The sequence below is a fragment of the Canis lupus genome, chromosome 26 (assembly GCF_003254725.2).
Source record: "Canis lupus dingo isolate Sandy chromosome 26, ASM325472v2, whole genome shotgun sequence".
NCBI lineage: Eukaryota > Metazoa > Chordata > Mammalia > Carnivora > Canidae > Canis > Canis lupus.
In genome coordinates, this window is record NC_064268.1 from 18,040,237 (window position 1) to 18,059,329 (window position 19,093).

The following is a 19,093-nucleotide window of genomic DNA, read 5'->3' on the forward strand; positions in this document are numbered from 1 at the left end:
CACTAGCTGAGTACCCAGGAGCCTTTCCTGTGCCTGGTGGTCATCTGGGACCCTTGCTGTGGTCTTGTGGTCCCTTCTCTGTTAAGTTCCTCTCACAGTGACCCTGAAAGGGGCACCTAGCACTGAAAGAAATAGGACACCAAAATACAACAGACCCTGGGCATTCATGGATTTAACACTGCTTGACTCGTTGTGATGGGAGGGTTCCCTATGGTTACCCATCTGAAATTTCTACCTTTGGGGACTCAGGCTATCAGCTCCCGTGACCGTGAGTGGGTTGTCTTGCCCATGGCTGTCCCCCCTGACATAGTGCTTGGCACATAGCATATGCTCAATAAATAGTTGATGAAAATGATTGGCACAGACAGGCCCATGTACCGGGAGACATCCTCCCTGGCCACACGGCTGGCTGCCTCACCTCAACACACCTCTGTTGTTCTCAACGCACCCTTGCAGGCAGGTTTGCTCAGGACGTGGTTTAAAGAGAAAAAAAAAAATGCATTTGAAATGCAAAAATAACCCTAGTGAAGTATCCTAAAGATGCGACTTACTCTGCAATGTGTCCAAATAAGAAAATGGACTGATAGATCTAGAGAAGGATGGACAGACAAAGAGGTGGTAAGCAAGGACAAACATAAGAAAGTGTCAAGGGTAGCAGCATGTACTGGATGATAGGGGGTCTGTGGGAGAGAATGACTTTTTTGGCATTTGGAGGTTTTTCATAATAAAGTGGCAGGGGGAAAATGGGTTAAAAGGCCACTTGACTTTAAAGAGCTGGAGAATATAGTGGGAAAGGCAAACCAAGGCAGAAGTTGGGATGCCAAGTTTGGCAGCACCCCACTTTCATGACGCAGACAAGCTGTACGTGCAAGGACAGGGGTCTTGTTCAAGTGGTTTGGGCAGGGGAGCTCTAGATTCTGCTGATCTGGAGGGAGAGACTTCAGTGAATGTGGAGCTGGCCCCCAGCCAAGGCCTGGCCTAGGAGTGCCAGGGTCTTGATGGGGATCTGAATAAAGATGTTGGTTGGAGAAGAGTGCAGACACATCTAGATGGTGTCCTCCTGTTTCAGGATATTTAACCTTTGCAAAGGTTCAGGATTTCTGGGCAAGCAAAAAGCCCAGCAAGGTTGGGTCTGACTCAGCCCAAGTGCCTGGCCCCAACTCTTACCAGCTATGTGGTCTTGGGCAAGTCTGTTCATCTTGGAGCTAGAGTTTTCTTGGCTATCAAAGTGAGGATAGAGTGTAGCTTGCACTTCAGGGGTTCTGAGGATCCTATGGGATGAAGTCAGGGCACCACACGTAGCCAGGCGCCATCACTCTGAGCATCCGGGTTGGAGCCAGGCTGCCCACAGAGGCCTCTGTCCAGGCTCGTCAGGGAAAGGACTTTCAGCTGATTGCCACTCTGCGGACCTCAGTATCATCCGCCGGCTGACAGTATCATGTACCCATTTGTGAAATCAAGCCGAAATGACTAAGTCCACCTGTGGCCCTCTGGGAAAGAAACTCCTCTCAGAGCTCTGTGTTCCTCAGATAGGGGCTTGTTCAAGATCTCAGCCGACGGAGGAGGCTAGTGGGCTCCGGGGAAATCACCCAGTGAGGTGGCCTTCATTTTCTGGTCCAGATAATAAGTCAAGGCCAAAGTGCTTCCTTTAAAAAATACTTTATTCCACACATCTCCTGGTAGGCTCGCTCCCACCCCCACCATTTCTGGGTAGCAGCTAGTTATCGACTTATCTTTCCCTCCAAAGCCAAGGGCACCTCTTGCACAGGGCAACATTCAGGTCCCCAGGCAGCATAGATTTCTGCTCCCACCAACTGGTCTCAGGATGGGACAATCAACCATTCATCTTCCTCCCACCCCTCACTGCCCCTGTGACACCGTCCTCTGCCAGGACTGTCACTGGCTGACAGCCAAACTATTTTTTTTTTTCAACTCAGGCATCCCCAAGTGTCCTGGCTTGTGGGGGCTTCCCTGGGCATCCTCGCCAGCCTCTGAACTGGCCAGGCATGACATTTGGTGTCCTCAGACAAACTGCCCATCCCAGTAGTAGGAGGTGGCTAATTGGCCCCATTACTGGCACCCGAGGACCGAGGGATGGGGCCAGAAGGAGAGCAGACCCTGACACTGGGAAGCCTTCAGAGCCCAGTGCTGGTGAGCATGTTACAGAGGTCTCCCTGAGCAAATCAGTGGGGCCCTTGTGGCTAAGTCCCCAACAGCTCTGCCCCTTTGGGCAGGATCCCCCCCATAGACATCAGGGCACCAGGTGAGGAAGTGACAGCAGACAAGCCTCCCCAAGGAGCGTAGTGGTAATCATAGCAGTGACCCTCACCAGACAGCTAGGCTGTGAGCCTGGTGATGGTGTCCCTGCTGCCTCTATACTCCCAACCTGGCCACAGGGTGCATGCAGGGGGAGGGAAGGGGTAGGCGGAGGGCGAGGAGCCACATGGAAGCTGTTTTCCAAGGTCCTGAAATTTATGGTCAGACCATTCTGCTCATTTACCTTCCCTCTCTCAAAAAACAGAATCTCAAAGCATGGCCTACCAATGAGACATTCCTGGCCATCTAGGGAGCAATATATCATTTTCTTCTCTTAAAAAATCATTCATACCCTTTCCTGGGTGACTTGATGGTATCCAAGTAAGTATCGTTACAAAAATAGGGTTTGGTTTTTTTTTTTTTTTTCTTGTCTCTGTCCTTCTTTCCTCAGCCCATTTATTCTGCTGAAATAGAGAAGATGCTTCCATCAAGAGTTGGTCTCAGAGTAAAAAAAAAAAAAAAACAGATTCCATGATCTGATACAAAACAAGCCTAAAAGAACACCTGTATCCCGCACACCAGGCACCAGAAAGCAAAAGGAAACTGGAGTCTTTGGGTTCACTTTGATTCAGTGACGCAGCAAAACATGTTGTTTCAAGAGACACTAGCACAAACTTCCCAGCAATGGAGAGGAAGCTATTTCTGTTTGGAAGGGGACACTCCTGAGCCTTTTATTGAGACAAGAGTGAGTGGGAGGCCAGCAGCCCTGCAGAAATGCCCAGAATTCTTTTTTTAAAGCAAACCCCCAAGGCTTGCGGTAGGCGGGTCAACATGGTTTCTCTTGCCTGTGGTCCTGCAAGGGGCCTGGTGGGCAGGGGTCAGGTGGAGGCGGGACTGTCCATGGTAGACAGGAGGTGAATGACTTGGGCTCGCTCGGCTGGGCTGATGTGCTGGCTCATGTACACTATGCAGTCCACGGCCACTTCAGGATTGTCTTGAACCAGGCTGCGGGGGAGGGCAGAGAAGGGCTGGGGTCATTCCCGCCACTTAGGTCGGGACAGTCCCCATAATTCCTGTGCAGGGCCATGTCATGTTCCTGGGTGAGTGACAGACAATCCAGAGCTTCCAAACCTCTTCATGCTGTGGTCACCATGGGGGAGTCGGTCCCACATGGCAGGAGAGAAGACCACCCAGGGATGAGAACGCCTCAAAGGACAGTGGACTCAATCAGCCTCCAGCCATGTGACTGGACAGCCAGCATGTCCTCTGCACCTCAGGTTCATTCCCCAAATAGGATCCCACATGATCAAGTACCTACCTCATAGGGAAGCCCACTGGAATGGGGTGAGCAAATCCTTTGGGAAGGCTAATACCAAATGGGAGCCAGCAGCCTACAGCCTAGCAGTTGAGAACTTGGGTTCTCATGAATGTACACTGGCTGTGACCTTGGAGGGGGTCTCCCTATCATATTCCAGCCAGGAATACAGCTCTGAGCTGCGGACCTCAGCCCAAGGCCCGGAGACCATGCAGCCACTCTGGAGTCAGGCAGATGGAGGTAAATCCTGGCTTCAGCACTTGCCAAGAAGTCCAAGGGATGTGCTGGTGGGCAGGGTGGCCACTCACCGTCTGATGGCCTTGAGGACAGAGTCTCGCTTCAAGCACCTGATGTTCTCATGGATGGTGGAACGCAGGCTGTTCCCCGTCTGCCAGTGTTGTTCCAGCCACTGTACCACCATCTGGTTGTTGTCCCACAGGTAGGCCTGGGGAAGGGAGGAGAGGCTGCCTCAGAGAGGGACCCCACCACCGAGCAGGCTAGCCTCTGGCCCCTCACGCCCCCATCCCCCTCTCCACCCTGGGCTCACCTTGACGGCCCCCTCCGTCTCCACAAACCACCGGCGCAGCATGGACTGGACGTGCACGTGGCTCAGCTCACTGCTGACCTGCAGGATTTCCTGCTTGACCTGGTCCTCCAGCAGGAGGCGGCGCAGACGCCAGTACAGGAAGGTGCGTGCAGTCTTCCACTCCAGGATGTCCTGCAGACAATCCTCAGGCCTGAGCCCTCCGAGAAGGAGGGAGGAGATGCAGGGCCCCATGTGGGGCTGGGCCCTGCACCGGGCACAGGCTCTGTGATCATTCCTACTTTATAGACCAGGCAGCTGGGGCTTGTAGGAGGTGAAGGAACCTGCCAGGGGTCGGGGGTAGGGGGCAGAGCCGAGATCCCACCAGAATGCTATGCTGGCTGACCAGAGGCACAGAGGGCTTAGGCTGGCTGTGGGTGGGGGGACAGGGAGCACCACACACAGGGTGGTAGGTGACTGTAGGACATCCTCATGGGGGCAGGACAATGGGGTGGGGCTTGTTAGGGTTGGTAGTGGGTGAGTACAGGTCTCATCTGGGTCCCATCAGTCCCAAATCTGGCCCAGCAGTTATAGACACATACAGAGGTCAGAGGTCAGACTGATGGTCCCCAAACCTGGCTGCCTGTTGGAATCTCCTGGGGCTTTGAAACCATAGTGTGCCGGGCTCTTATCCTTTGATACTCTGATTTAATTGGTCTGGAGAACCACCGGGGCCCTGGGATTTTTTGTTTTTTTAATAGCTCCACAGGTGCTTCTAATGTGTAGCATTCCCACCCAGATCCCCTCCTTTGGAAACCATGTGGCCCCACAGTGGCAGGCTCTTACAAAGATGGCACCCTTCTCCAGCATGCAGATGGGCTTGTCATGGAGGCTGGCGAACTGCACCGCCACCTGGTGGTAGATGGGCAGCAGCAGGTCCTCCCTGGCCTTCAGCTGGCCCTCCAGGTCCTTGCGATCCTTGTCGGAGAGCTCAGACATTCCTGAGGGCAAGGGCACAAACCATGGTTGGTGGCATAGACCTGTGCTTTAATCCCAACCATACCCCAAATCGAAATCAAGCTGCTCCTGCGATCCCAGAAATGCACTCATGATGGTAAGACAGTACTCAGCATGCAACCGTGAACGTCCACCGCCACCCCCCACCCTTTTCAGAAAGCACCACTATCCTTATGGGATACAATCAGTTACTATTTCTAATACATGTTGCAAAGTATACTGAGGGGAAATTATAAGCAACTCTGCCAATTTCACACCTTAGATGAAATAGACAAATCCTTTGAAATATACAAATCAGGGAAGCTCTGCCAAGAGGAAACAGATAACCTGAATAGTCCTATATATAATAAAGGGGGATTTGTAACCAGAAACCTCCTATCAGGGATACCTGGGTGGCTCAATGGCTGAGCATCTGCCTTTGGCTCAGTTTGTGATCCCAGGGTCCTGGGATCGAATCCTGCATTAGGCTCCCTACAGGGAGTCTGCTTCTCCCTCTACCTATGTTTCTGCCTCTCTCTCTGTGTCTCTCATGAATAAATAAATAAAATCTTAAAAAAAGAGAAATCTATCAAAGATTTAAAGAAATAATGCCAATTCAAACTCAGAAAACAGGAGAGTACACTTCCTAACTCATCAGCATTACTCTGATACCAAACCAAAGAAATCACACACATCTCTTGTAAAGAGCACAGTTATAAAGATATTGCCACCCAGTATGGACTTTTTTTTTTTTTTTTTTTAAGAGAGAGAGCACACAAGTGGGAGTAAGGGGGGAGGGAGAGGAGAGAGACAACGTCAAGCAGGTGTCACGGTCAGAGCAGAACATGATGTGGGGCTTGATCTCATGACCCTGAGATCATGACTTGAGCTGAAATCAAGAGTCAGACGCTGAACTGCCCGAGCCACCCAGGCACCCCCCATATGGACTTTTAAGAGAATTATATCTAAGGTTGCAAGTGAAACAAAGCTATCAGCTCAAACAAAACTGGTAAAATATTTTAACTGGATGGAAAATTCTAAAGGGATGTTTTGCCGTGAAAATTCTGATCTTCTTCATCAGCCCCAAATACTTCCATTTTTATATTGTGTGTGTGTTGAGAAATAAATACACTAAGGCATTAAAGAGGTTTTTTTTTTGTTTTTTTTTTTTAAGGCATTGACTTTGCTATATGAAAACACTTTGAAAATATCTCACCAGGGATCTCTGGGTGGCACAGCGGTTTAGCGCCTGCCTTTGGCCCAGGGCGTGATCCTGGAGACCCGGGATCGAATCCCATGTCGGGCTCCCGGTGCATGGAGCCTGCTTCTCCCTCTGCCTATGTCTCTGTGCCGCCACCCCCCCCCCCCCCGTGACTATCATAAATAAATAAATTAAAAAAAAAAACTTTATAAAAAAAAAAAAGAAAGACAATATCTCACCATTTTTTTAGCTGTGTTTTGGTACATTTCACTGTTTTCACCATACTAGAAACCTCCAATGGTGGAGCAGGCTGGGCCTCTCTTGCCCTCTGAGAGATGATGCATTCTAACCCTCTTACCTAGCCCTTCCATGAGTTTCTTGCAAACTGGGTCGATCCTTCTCATAGTCTTTATCAGATCTTTCTTTCGGTACTTAATCTCCACTGTGCCCTCTGGCTCCAGAATATTTGCCCTGAAAAAAGAAGAGGGAAGGTCTATGAGATGTTCCCCAATAAATAGCCAGGAGATGTGGGGGTGCCGTCAGAAGAGCCAGGAAATCTGGGTATGAGTTCTTAGCTCTTTCATGGACTCACTTTGTGACCTCAGGCAAGTCAGAGGGGACTCTCTGGTCATCTGCTTCTATAGCCATAAAATGGGGGCTGAGCCAACTTCTTTAATTCAAGTTTTCTGAACCCTGGGAGGCTCCTTCAGCTCTGAGCACATATGACCTTCTCCAAAACAGCCTAGCCTTCCTGCTCTTCAGCCACAGTTCTTTGTGACTTTTCTAATGTCTGTTCTCCTCAGGCCACGATACTGTTGCTGATCTCCTTAAAGCTCACAGAGTCACAATGAAGGGGCCAGCATGATCTAGTATGAGCTGGCCTCCTATTTCAACCCTCTCACTCACCCCTCAGACTGCCCATCCCCATCCTCTTTTGATAGCTTGGAAGCCCTGAGGAATACTCTATGGAGCTTTGAGCTTCCTGGTGGCCAGAGTGAAAAGTTCATGATTGACCCCACTGGAAGCTGCCTGTGTCCTGAGTCTTCCTGGAGGCCTGACCTCAACAGTCCCCAGCGATGGTCTAGGTGCACTGAAGGCAGACAGGCGTGGCTCATTTGCACCCTATTTCAACCCTCTCACTCACCCCTCAGACTGCCCATCCCCATCCTCTTTTGATAGCTTGGAAGCCCTGAGGAATACTCTATGGAGCTTTGAGCTTCCTGGTGGCCAGAGTGAAAAGTTCATGATTGACCCCACTGGAAGCTGCCTGTGTCCTGAGTCTTCCTGGAGGCCTGACCTCAACAGTCCCCAGCGATGGTCTAGGTGCACTGAAGGCAGACAGGCGTGGCTCATTTGCACCACATCACAATGTCTACCATAATGCCTGGCATAGAGTTTGTACTCAATAAATGTTGAATGAAGGAATGCATGAATGTCACAGGAAGAGGAAGCCTCTATCTTGGGCAGAATTACTCCTGAGGTCTTTACGTCCTAGACAGCATGTGGCACAGAGTCTTCACTTTAAAGTCACTCAAACACTGTGTGGCAAGTATTACTGTCATTATTCTTTCTATAAACGCTCCTGGGATGAATTCCTCCCTAAATACCACCAAGGTTTTCTCTCTTCTGAAGAACTGATATCCTCTCACCCAAGTATCATTTCTATCATTGGTTCAGCCACTATTTTCCAACCACCCCCTAGCAGGTAGGCATGGTGCTAGGCCCTGGGTTATAAAATCAAATAAAGCACAGCCCCTACAGGAACTCATAGCTCTGGGAGAGAATCAGAGTCTAGTGAGAATTAGATAACTGTTGTATTTCCCTTTTTATCCTGGTGGTCAGGAAGCTCAGGTGCTTTCTGTCTTTCTTTATTTTTTTATTGCAAACTTCCTTGGGAAGCAGGTGAGTATAAGTCATGAAAGTACAAACAATAGTTCTGCTGCCTCTGGCTACAGCCACTAACTCTGAGACAATTTTTTTTAAGATTTATTTATTTATTTGAGAGAGAGAGAGAGAGAGAGAGAGAGCTCGCACAAGTGGATGGAGGGGTAAGAGGGAAAAAAAAAACACATTCCGTGCTGAGCAGGGAGCCCAATATGGGGCTCAATCCCAGGATTCTGGGTTCAGGACCTGAGCCAAAGGCAGATGCTTAACTGCATGAGCTACCCAGGTGCCCCTCTTCTGCGAAAATCTACTTGAGCACTGGATGCTAGTTTCAGATTGGTAAAACTAGAGGCTCTCCATCCTTCAGAAACTCAGAATACCAGGTGCCTGGGTGGCTCAGTCAGTTAAGCGTCTGCCTTCAGCCTAGGTCATGATCTCAGGATCCTGGGATTGAGTCCCAAATGGGATGGGCTCCCTCTCAGTGGGGAGCCTGCTCCTCCCTCTCCCTGTACTCCTTCCCCCTACTCCTGCTCTCTCTCTTGCTCTCTCTCAAATAAATACAAAAAATCTTAAAGAAACAGAAAAAGGGGAAAGAGAAACTCAGAATGACCTTGCAATTCCTGGCCAGAGGCTCAAAGGTGATGGGGCCTCAGGACTAGGAGGTGAGAACAAGCAAAGGTTCAGCCAGGTGGAGGAAGTGATGCACCCACCTGCTCTCCTTGTCTGCATACGTTTCTATGCACAAGGGGTTGATGGAGGAGTCCACGACCACCCAGGAGCCCCCCCGGAGCTCTGCATAGGGTGGGATGTAGATCAGGACGGGCTGTTTGTACTGTCTGAGACTGTCTACAATGTAGGCTCCAAACTTCAGCATCTGGTCATACATGTCTGAAAAGCAAAGCAGTCACCTGGCAAGAAGGCTTCAGGCCCTAACATCTGTCCACACACCAAGTCCACAGCCCTCCTCATCCTTGGGAACCTGAGAAGGTGTGTTCAGCTGGGATGCTTGGTGGCACCACAGAAAGAGCACTGGGCTGGGAGTCAGGCGTGGGCCTAGGTTCAGATGTCACCCTGACTGTCCATGTGACCTCAGACACATCATTCTCCCTCCCTGGGCCTCAGGGTTCCCATCTGTAAAAGGAGGTTTAGTGCCCTCCTGGGGATTCCTTCCAGCTCTGACTCTGGGATGCCCTGGCCGGTGAGAGCACCCCCTCCTGATCCTGCCATTTCTAGCACACAGACACCTTACCCATGTCCTTGCCTCCTGCTCACACGCAGTATGACCCTTATTTTCTACCAAGATGTGGCCCTCCAAGTACCAGGCCCTTTACATGGTTATATTGCAATGATAAAATTGGCCATCATCACACCAAGAGCTAACTAACACCATGTACCAGTGATCAGCTCGTCAAATCCTGACCTCAGACCTCTTGGGTTGGTCATCACCTTAGTCCTTTCATGGGTGTAAAAGCTCCCAGGGCTGCCCTCCCTGCCCTGCCCCTCATGGCATAATCTCTGGCCAGTCACACTCAGACTCAATTCCTCATCTGTAAAATGGGAAGATGTTACCTGAACTGCTCCCATCCTCAGGACTGTGGAGGGGGGGGGGGGTCTCAGCTAAGAGGATGATGGGGCCATACAGAGTAGAACTGCAGCGCCCCCAGGAGGGGGCTTCCCCATCCTGGGTGCTGGTCGTGTCCCCCCACCCCATCTCTGCTCTGGGATATATAGAGGAGAGGCAGCCTTACCTTTCATGCCACCAGAGAACCCTCTCCAGTTGGCAAAGATAATCAGGGGCAACCTCTCTCGGTTGAAATCCTTGATGGCCTGGGCTGTCTTATAGGCCGAGTCTGGGAGCCACACCTGGCCTGCCTGCTGGATTATCTGGAACACAGAGCGACCTGGATCAGACTCCCCTGGGTAAGATGGGGACAGTTGCCTGAGCCACACCCTAGAGGGCAGGCAGTCTGGTCTGTGTTGGTACCCACACCAGAGTCAGTGCTCACAGGGAGGGCCCGAAGCTCGTTTGCTAGGGGCCCTGCCTGTTTCTCACACTGCAGCCCTCAGAGTTTCCTTTTGCTTCATTTTCAGGCTCAAAAGGATGCCAAGCCAGTCCGGGCCATGTTGAGTCCTATGACCTACCCTCCGCCTCCTGAGCTCCTCTCAGTCTGTGCCACGGCACACCTTAGAAGCAGTGACAGGGACCGAGGCGGAAGTCAGGAAGGATTCCCCAGGGATGTGTCACTCTCTGAAGAAGATAGGGTGGGACATTTATGCATCCCACAGAAACGGTGCTGGAGAAATGCACCCTCAGGTCCCAGGGCTCCCCAAGGCTCTGGCATGTGACCACCCAGGACCCACTCTTATTGGCTAAGCCACAGCAGTCCCAAATTCCCAGCCCCCTCACCTTCGCCTCTGAATCCAGATTGGCAGGGTCCGCAGGCACCACCACCTCCACGGTCCGCGTCTCCACGGCGATCACTCCAACAGGGATCCCCCCTAGCCTGCAAGGCCCAGCATGAGTAAGCCAGCCTGGATAAGCCAGGTGACACCCCCCCCCCATGGATTCAGAGGTAGATGAGTCCACCCAGCCCAAGCTGACACTCTGTGGGCATCCTGGATACATGGGCACTCATGGCGGGGATGGGGGCATGTGGAGGAGACCACGGTTTTTACTCTGACAGGTTATTTCATTGGAAGGCAAAGAAGCTGCTCTTAGCAAAGCAGTAAGAGCTGCCTCATGAACTGGCGGGCTAGAGCGCTGCTATTGGTGCCCTTCTTGGGACAACGGCCGCTATGGTGATGGGGATGGTCAGGCCAGGGCAGGGACTGGAGCAGCGCTGTCCACTAGAACTTTCTGTGATGCTGAGCACTTGAATTGTGGCAACAGAGGAAGAGGATCTGTTTTCCTCTTTCAATTCATTTTATGTTTTAATGACCATACTTGGCCAGCGGCTACCATGTGGGACGGGGGAGGTGTAGGCACCAAGGCATGTTTGGAAAGGGATATTGAGCTGGAAAGAGCTTCCATTCAGGGGATTCCATGACATCAGGGACTGTCACCACTTGCTACCAGTGGCCCTCTGCCGGGTGCATCCCTGGGTTACTCTTGTTTACGCTCTCAATGACCCTATGAGGCAGGAGGAAGGAAAGCCTTTAAGTAAATGAAGAACTTCCACATGGAAGGGGGAGCAGATCTCGTTTTAGGTTTTAAAAAAATGTTTTAAAATAAAACACAGAGGAGTAGCTGTTAATTCTAGGCTTAGTATTTTAATACTTATTTATTGCCCAGGAGAGAAATAATAGCAACCACAAAGAGAGTACTAGCAACCACTACCACTTATGATTTTTTTTTTAATGATTTTTTTAAAATAGGTTCTATGCCTGGCATGGAGCCTAACACAGAACTCAAACTCACAACCCTGAGATCAAGAGCTGGATGCTTCCCCGACCGAGCCACTCAGGCCCCCGCATTCATGATATTGTAAGTGCTTAACATACATCATCACAAACAGTCCTCGGGGGGTAGGATTATCATCCCCATCTTGCAGATGAAGATGCAAAGGGTCAAAGAAGGTGAGTGACAGGGCTGGGCTTGACCTCAGATCTAATTCCAGAGCCAGAACGTGTAGCAACTACATCATACCAGGAATCTGAATGGTAAATTATAAGGACACTGTTTTGGGCTCCACATAGGGAAGGATCTTACAGGGAGTGGGACATGTCTAAAAAATGAGGACTACACCACTGATGAGTGAGCTGCTCAGCTCTGGAAGCATCCAAGCATTTAAGCCATCCACCAGCTGTGTAGACAAGGGGGTTCCTGACCATGGTCCTCCTGAAATGGAATTCATAGTTTGGAGTGTCTGTGCAGTTAGCTGGTGGGAGCACCAAGAGCTATCTTCTGATTCCCAAAGGGGGCCCATGGTCCCCTTGGCTAGGGAGCCCTGCCTCAGGGCTAGACACTAGGAGCGAGGGTGCTGACTCCCAAGAATAAGTTGGCTGAGATGCCTACTAAGGCCACAGAAAGATCTAGACTTTATGAAGAAAGTCATCATCCAGAAAACTATTCCCCAGATTTTTTGTATCAGAAAATCCTGAGGTCAAAAGGAAAGTGCTCTTGGGGGTCATCTGAGAGAAAAGGACTCATGGCCTAGTGTCTGGAAGTCCCAAAGCTGGGGGAGGCCAGGTGAGTGCAGCCCGCCCCATCCTCAAAATTACCTTGCTCGTCCTGTCACCACAGTCTGGGCCCAAGGTGCCATGATTTCCTTGAAACTGCCATAGTCAAAGAATCCACTCTGCCAGGATCCCTTCAGAGCTGTGGAGAAGAGGACAGAGGCCCAGGCCAAAGGGTTGGATTGGGTTGATGAGGATCCCCAGGGTCTGCCTGGTGGGACAGATAAACTGGCCTTTGACAGCCCAAACATCTGTTTCTCCTAAAAACCATACAGAACCCAATCCCATTAAAAAACAAAACACAATATTAAAAAACTAAAAAAACAAAAAAACCTGGCTGCAGAAAATATGCCAAGTCAGGAATCAGCTCACTTGGAACATCTAACTATATCAGCTCCCGTCAATGCCAAGCACATGAAGATCCTAATCTCAAGGATCAGCCCAGGAGGCAAAGAGAGTTGACAGGACACCTTCAAAAGGTGGGATTTGGGGAAGAGACCACCTGCCTCGGAAGCCTCATCTTCAATGTGCCGGCTGCAGCCTCACACTTAACTGGGCTGGGGACATCTTCAATTTCCAAAACAGGGAGAGAGACAGAGACTTGAGACAGAGACAGGGAAGAGACTGAAAAGAGGAGGGGAGTGGAGGAGGGAGGATGTGATGACGTCAGCTGCAGCCATCCCAGGAGAGGAAGCAGTGACAGGAATGCACACCACGTGTCCATCACGTGGTCTACACAAGGAGAAAGAAGCCAGGCGACATGAGGGTTGTAAGCTGCCAGGGAGGGAAGCTGCGTGCCTCAACGCAAAGCAACCTACGTCCTAGATGGAGACAATGGTCAGAAACCAGTTGGATATTTGATAATCAAGATGAAGCCAGGCCCCTCAGTGCTCACAGGCAAGGAAGCCCAAGAGAAACCTAAGAGTGGCAAGCCAGCCACGGGCCTTCCTGGGCCACAGCCCTGCCCCACCCCGCCCCAGCACCATCCTGTAGGGGATCCCCTATTCCGCACCTCACAGCTGGATTGGCTGGACAGGCCGTTCTCTAAAGGTGGCAGCATCTGAAATTCTAGACTGGGGATTATGGTCATGGGGGTAGCTCAGCTTTCCTGTGCTGTCCTGGCTGCCCAGAATGTAACTGTATACTGCCCAGAGACAAGCCAGCCCCTCTCAGAGAGAGGGACAGAGAGAACGTGTATGCACATGTGAGTGTGCACATCTCTATGTGTGTGAGCATGTAGAAGAGGCCAGGTCAACTGTCCTGGGTAAACCCACGGAGGGCTACTTTAGCAAGGGTTAGCCAAATAGAGGCAAAAAGAGGGAGAGAGGGGGAGTCGGAGGCTCTGAGGTCTGCATTTTTCACCTCTAACCATGGGGCAGTGTGGGGAGACAGGCCATGCCTCCTGTTGCACTTCCCCTCCATCTACCAGGCCCCAGAAATCGGAGGCTGTCTCCACCCCTTCTTGGTTAGCGGCTCAAGAAAAGCACAGAGGAAAAAAAAATCCCAATTCCTCCACTCTCACCACATCTGATCTCAGGTGTACTCCTCTGGGATCCACGACCAAGGATCAGTACTTCCACCCCGAGTGTTCCTTCATCCCAGATGCAGAAAAGAAACCCAAGAGCCAAGATTCAAGCAAAGCACTTTAGAACTTACTTGGGTGAGGCCTTCCTGCAAGCAGCCACCGGGGGTCATAGGGAGTCTTGGTTGGGAAGAATCCAACTTCTCTGTCAATGGGGTCCGTGGGCGTGATGATGGGGACTGGGCTGTGATTATCCTAGAAAAGGAAACCAACCCAGTCTCCGGTGCTTGTCGGTGATGCCTGCTATCTGTGTCTCTCCTCTGACCATGATTATGCCTGGTTACGTAGCAGAGCCCAGCCTAACTAGCCAGTCCTCACCAGTATAAGTAGCATTTGGTGAGGACCTGCCGAGACAGCCGGTTCTCATCATTGCACTGAATCACCATGGAAACACCCTGGGGTAGAGGCTCTTGTGATTCCCAATTCACAGATGAGGAAACTGAGGCTCAGAAAGATTAAGAGAATGTCCCAAGGTCTCACTGCTAGCAAGGAGGGAGCCAGGAATCAAATCCAGCCTGTCTGCAAAGCTCCAAGATTCTCTACTGTTCAGTGTTACCTCTTTTGATGAGAGGCAATGACACCCCTTTCCAAAGGATCAGCATTCCTTATAATGGCATTAAAAAAAAAAAAAAAAAAAGCAAAGAACAGCCAGTACAGGGCTGGGTGTCCAAGAGGGAAGGAGGGAGGAGTAAAGGAAAATCGACCCCAGCTACAGTGAGGCACTCCCTGTTTCCCAAACGGCCATGTTACCCAGCAACTGAACCTGGTAACAGTCTTCCAGACCCAACGCTGCAGAGGGGGATATACTGCACCTTCGGCATGTAGGACAGCCAGTCCAGGATGGTATAAACGCCCTCGAAGTCATCTGGCACGGTGATGTGGGAGACACCATTGTAATGCATGATCTGCACGCCGCCCAGCTGGTTGTTGGAGGTGTAAACCTCTCTGCCCAGGACCTGCTTTGACACGGCGCCGTCAGCAAGGGCTCCCCGCGCTCAGGCCCCTTCCATCTGTTTGGAAATCATCTTCCTCGGTGGTCCTCCACCAGGGCTACACACTACAATTACCTGGGAGCTTTAAAAAATCCCGCTGCCCAGGCTGCACCCAGATCAATTACAGCAGAATCTTTGGGGCTGGGACGCAGCAGCTGTACTTTTTCCTTAAACTTCTAGGTAATTCCAATATGAAGCCCAGTTCTGAGAACCAGCGATCCTACCGATTACTTTGGTCTTCTCAAAAAAACGAAAACCTGCCTAGTGTTTCGGAGTTGGCAGGTTGGCAACGAGGCCTGAGAATCTGCATTCCTAACAAGTTCCTGGGATGCTGCTGGTTCAGGGACCAGACTTTGAGAATTTCACTGGGATTTTATCAGACATTGTATTATAGAGGCTTTATAGTCATGCGGGATATGTTTTAACATGGTGAAAACAGTAGAATACCAAACTCTACATTCACCAGGAGTCAGAATATGAGAAAGAAATACATCAAAATTTTAGTAGGAGCAAAATTACTTTTGAGAGGGTCTCTTTCCAGTTTTCTGCAATATGTAATGCCAAGTTAATCATTATTAAAAAATTTAAATGTCTGTATACAAGAGAGTGCTACCACAAAAGCCTATTTTTTAAAAAATGTTTTTGGCCCATAAGAAACCCAGATAAGTGCAAATTGGAAAAAAAAACCAGTTCCTACGCCAGTAGGAATGATACTGGTTTCATGCTGAGAAAAATCCCCCATCAGGGGACAGTGAGATGTTAAAATGAGCCCATGATCCTCCGCCCCTCAACTCCCCCACCCCCAACCCTGCCACCCTACCTAGGGTGGTCCTTGGTCACCTTGTTGAGAGCAGTTGCTCCTGTCAGGATGATGTGAGAATTTTCCACCTGGATCACTCGCTGGCCCAGCCTCACCAAGTAGGCCCCAATCCCCACAGCTCGGCAGGTCACCTGTGGAGAAAGGAGACCTTCTGAATTCATGAAGCAGGCGTGCCACGCTCCCCACAGCAGGGGACAGGCCAGGAACCCACTGGGCACACATGGAAACTATAGCTTGGCTGCTGGCAACTTGACTGGTGACCAAACAGGACAAGGACAAGCCAGTTCTTTGATCTTACCTGACCATGGCTTCCAGAAAGAACGCGGTTAACTAAGAAGAGTGTTCTGAGGACAGACAGACATGGAATGTTCTGGTTCTTGCTTCATCCAACGCATAGCTGTTTTTTTTTTTTTTTAAGGATTTATTTACTTATTCATTCATTCATTCATTCGAGAGAGAGAGAGAGTGAGCATAAGCAGGGGGAGCAGAAAGTAGAGGGAAAAGGAGAAGCAGACACCCCACTGAGTAAGGAGCCCCACGTGGGACTTGATTCCAGGACCCTGAGATCAAGACCTGAGCCAAAGACAGATGCTTAGCCCTAGGCACCCCCAAGGCATGGTTCTTATATGTTGCTCTTCTGAGCCATGGTAGCCTCTCACACAACCAGAGGATGTCTAGGAGCCAGTGCAAGACTGGTGAAATCTGAGTAAGGTCTATACCAAGGTCAAGGCACTGTGCCACAATGTCAATGTCCTGGTTTTGATAATGTACCATGGTTACATAGGATACTGTCATGGGGGAAGCTGAGTGAGGGGGCTGAGGACCTCTCTCTACTCTCCTGTAACTTCTGGTGAGTGGTACACTATTTCAAAATTATATATATATGATACATATAGTTATATATGATACCTATATAATTATATATGATTCAAATAAAACATTTTAGAATATATAAAAACATTTTATATAATATATAAAAAACATTTAGAATATATAAAAAGGTATGTATGTTTATAGATATTAAAATAAAAATGTTTTTGGAATATATAAAAATATGTATATAACATATAAAAAGAAAGATATACCTAAAGGTTTATTTTTTATTATGAAATTTATATAAATGATATCTAGAAAACAAGCCTAAGGAAGACAACCATGGCCAGCATTTTCCACCTCGGAAACTGAAAATCCAACACTGAATGTAAAGATAAAGTCTCAAATGACAGTCTACCATGAAAGGGTAGTAGTACTACTAGAAACAGCAAATATTTCTGAAAAGGCCAAGGAAGGGAGTGGGGAGATATTCCTTTAGTACCAATTAAAATCAGATAAAAATGCTCCTAAATCAGCACCTTTTTTAAAAAATTTAAATTCTAGTTAGTTAACATACAGTGCAATATTGGTTTCTGACGTAGAGTTCAGTGATTCATTACTTACATACAACGCCCAGTGCTCAACATAAATGTACCCTCCTTCATAATCATCACCCATGTAGCCCATCCCCGCCCACCTCCCTCCATCAACCCTGTTTGTTCTCTATCATTAAGAGCCTCTTATGGTTTGTTTCCCTCTCTCCTTTTTTTCTTTTCCCCTTCCCATATGTTCATCTGTTTTCTTTCTTAAATGACACGAATGAGATCATAAGGTATTTGTCTCTGACTTATTTTACTTAGCATAATATACTCTAGCTCCATCCACATCATTCCAAATGGCATGATTTCATTCTTTTTGTTGGCTGAGTAATATTCTACTGATAAATATACCAATCTTCTTTATCCATTCATCAGTTGATGGACATCTGGGCTCTTTCCATAGTTTGGCTATTGTTGATAATGCTGCTATACACATCAGGGTGCATGTGCCCCTTCAAATATGTATTTTTTGTACCTTTGAGTAAATACCCAATAGTGCGATTGCTGGATCATAGGGTAGTTCTACTTATAACTTTTTTTTTATAGACTTATTTATTTATTTATGATAGACATAGAGAGAGAGAGGCAGGCTCCGTGCCAGGAGCCCGACGTGGGACTCAATCCTGGGACTCCAGGATGGCGCCCTGGGCCAAAGGCAGGCGCTAAACCGCTGAGCCACCCAGGGATCCCCTACTTATAACTTTTTGAGGAACCTCCATACTGTTCTCAAGAGTGGCTGCACCAGTTTGCATTTCCACCAACAATGCAAAAGGGTTTCCCTTTCTCCACATCCTCACCAACACCTGTTGTTTCTTGTGTTGTTAATTTTAGACATTCTGACAAGTGTGAGGTGATATCTCATTATAGTTTTGTTATCAAAAATGCATATGCATTTCCCTAATGGTAAGTGATATTGAGGATCTTTTCTTATGTCTGTTGGCGATCTTGATGTCTTCTTTGGAAAATTGTCTATTCGTGTCTTCTGCCCATTTCTTTTTTTTTTTTAATTTTTTTAATTTTTATTTATTTATGATAGTCACACAGAGAGAGAGAGAGAGAGAGGCAGAGACATAGGCAGAAGGAGAAGCAGGCTCCATGCACCGGGAGCCCGACGTGGGATTCGATCCCGGGTCTCCAGGATCGCGCCCTGGGCCAAAGGCAGGCGCCAAACCGCTGCGCCACCCAGGGATCCCTTCTGCCCATTTCTTATCTGGATTATTTGTTTTCTTTGGGTATTGAATTTGATAAGTTCTTTATAGATTTTGGATACCCTTTACCAGATAACATCATTTGCAAATATCTTCTCCCATTCTATAGGCTGCCTTTTAGTTTTGTTGATTGTTTTCTTCCTTTTGCAGAAGCTTTTTTTTTTTTTTTTTAAAGATTTATTTATTTATTTATTCAGAGAGAGCGAAAGAGAGGCAGAGACACAGGCAGAGAGAGAAGCAGGCTCCATGCAGGGAGCCCGACGTGGGACTCGATCCCGGGTCTCCAGGATCACACCCCGGGCTGCAGGCGGCGCTAAACCGCTGCGCCACTGGGGCTGCCCGCAGAAGCTTTTTATCTTGATTAAGTCCCAATAGCTCATTTTTCCTTTTGTGTCCATTGCCGCTGGTGACATGTCTAGTAAAAAGTTGCTACGGCCAATGTCAAAGAGGCTGCTACTGTGTTCCCCTCTAGGATTTTGATGGATTCCTGTCTCACATTAGGTCTTTCATCCATTTTGAATTTATTTTTGTGTACAGTATAAGGAAGTGGTCTAGTTTCATTCTTCTGCATGTTGCTGTCTAGTTTTCCCAATACCATTTGTTCAAGAGATAGTCTTTTTTCCATTGGATATTCTTTCCTGCTTTGTCAAAGATTAGTTGACCATACAGTTGTGGGTTCATTTCTGGGTTCTCTCTTCTGTTCCACTGATCACTGTGCCTGTTTTTGT

General features: G+C 48.8%; 1 protein-coding gene across 5 annotated transcripts in view; it reads right to left on the reverse strand.

The window, feature by feature from the left end:
* Positions 1 to 1,643: 1,643 nt before the first annotated feature.
* The window catches only part of ACACB (acetyl-CoA carboxylase beta), a 131,701-nt gene continuing 114,251 nt past the window's right edge, over positions 1,644 to 19,093 (reverse strand). For all 5 annotated transcript variants that reach the window (XM_049101704.1, XM_049101706.1, XM_049101707.1 and 2 more), the window contains 12 exons: positions 15,766 to 15,876; positions 14,746 to 14,889; positions 14,008 to 14,128; positions 12,397 to 12,493; positions 10,583 to 10,679; positions 9,924 to 10,059; positions 8,886 to 9,063; positions 6,650 to 6,762; positions 4,941 to 5,095; positions 4,119 to 4,289; positions 3,880 to 4,016; positions 1,644 to 3,261 (listed from right to left, as the gene is read on the reverse strand). In XM_049101704.1, the coding sequence (XP_048957661.1) occupies positions 3,135 to 3,261; positions 3,880 to 4,016; positions 4,119 to 4,289; positions 4,941 to 5,095; positions 6,650 to 6,762; positions 8,886 to 9,063; positions 9,924 to 10,059; positions 10,583 to 10,679; positions 12,397 to 12,493; positions 14,008 to 14,128; positions 14,746 to 14,889; positions 15,766 to 15,876 (1,587 nt within the window). In that variant the 3' untranslated portion in view covers positions 1,644 to 3,134. The remainder of the gene's footprint in view (positions 3,262 to 3,879; positions 4,017 to 4,118; positions 4,290 to 4,940; positions 5,096 to 6,649; positions 6,763 to 8,885; positions 9,064 to 9,923; positions 10,060 to 10,582; positions 10,680 to 12,396; positions 12,494 to 14,007; positions 14,129 to 14,745; positions 14,890 to 15,765; positions 15,877 to 19,093) is intronic.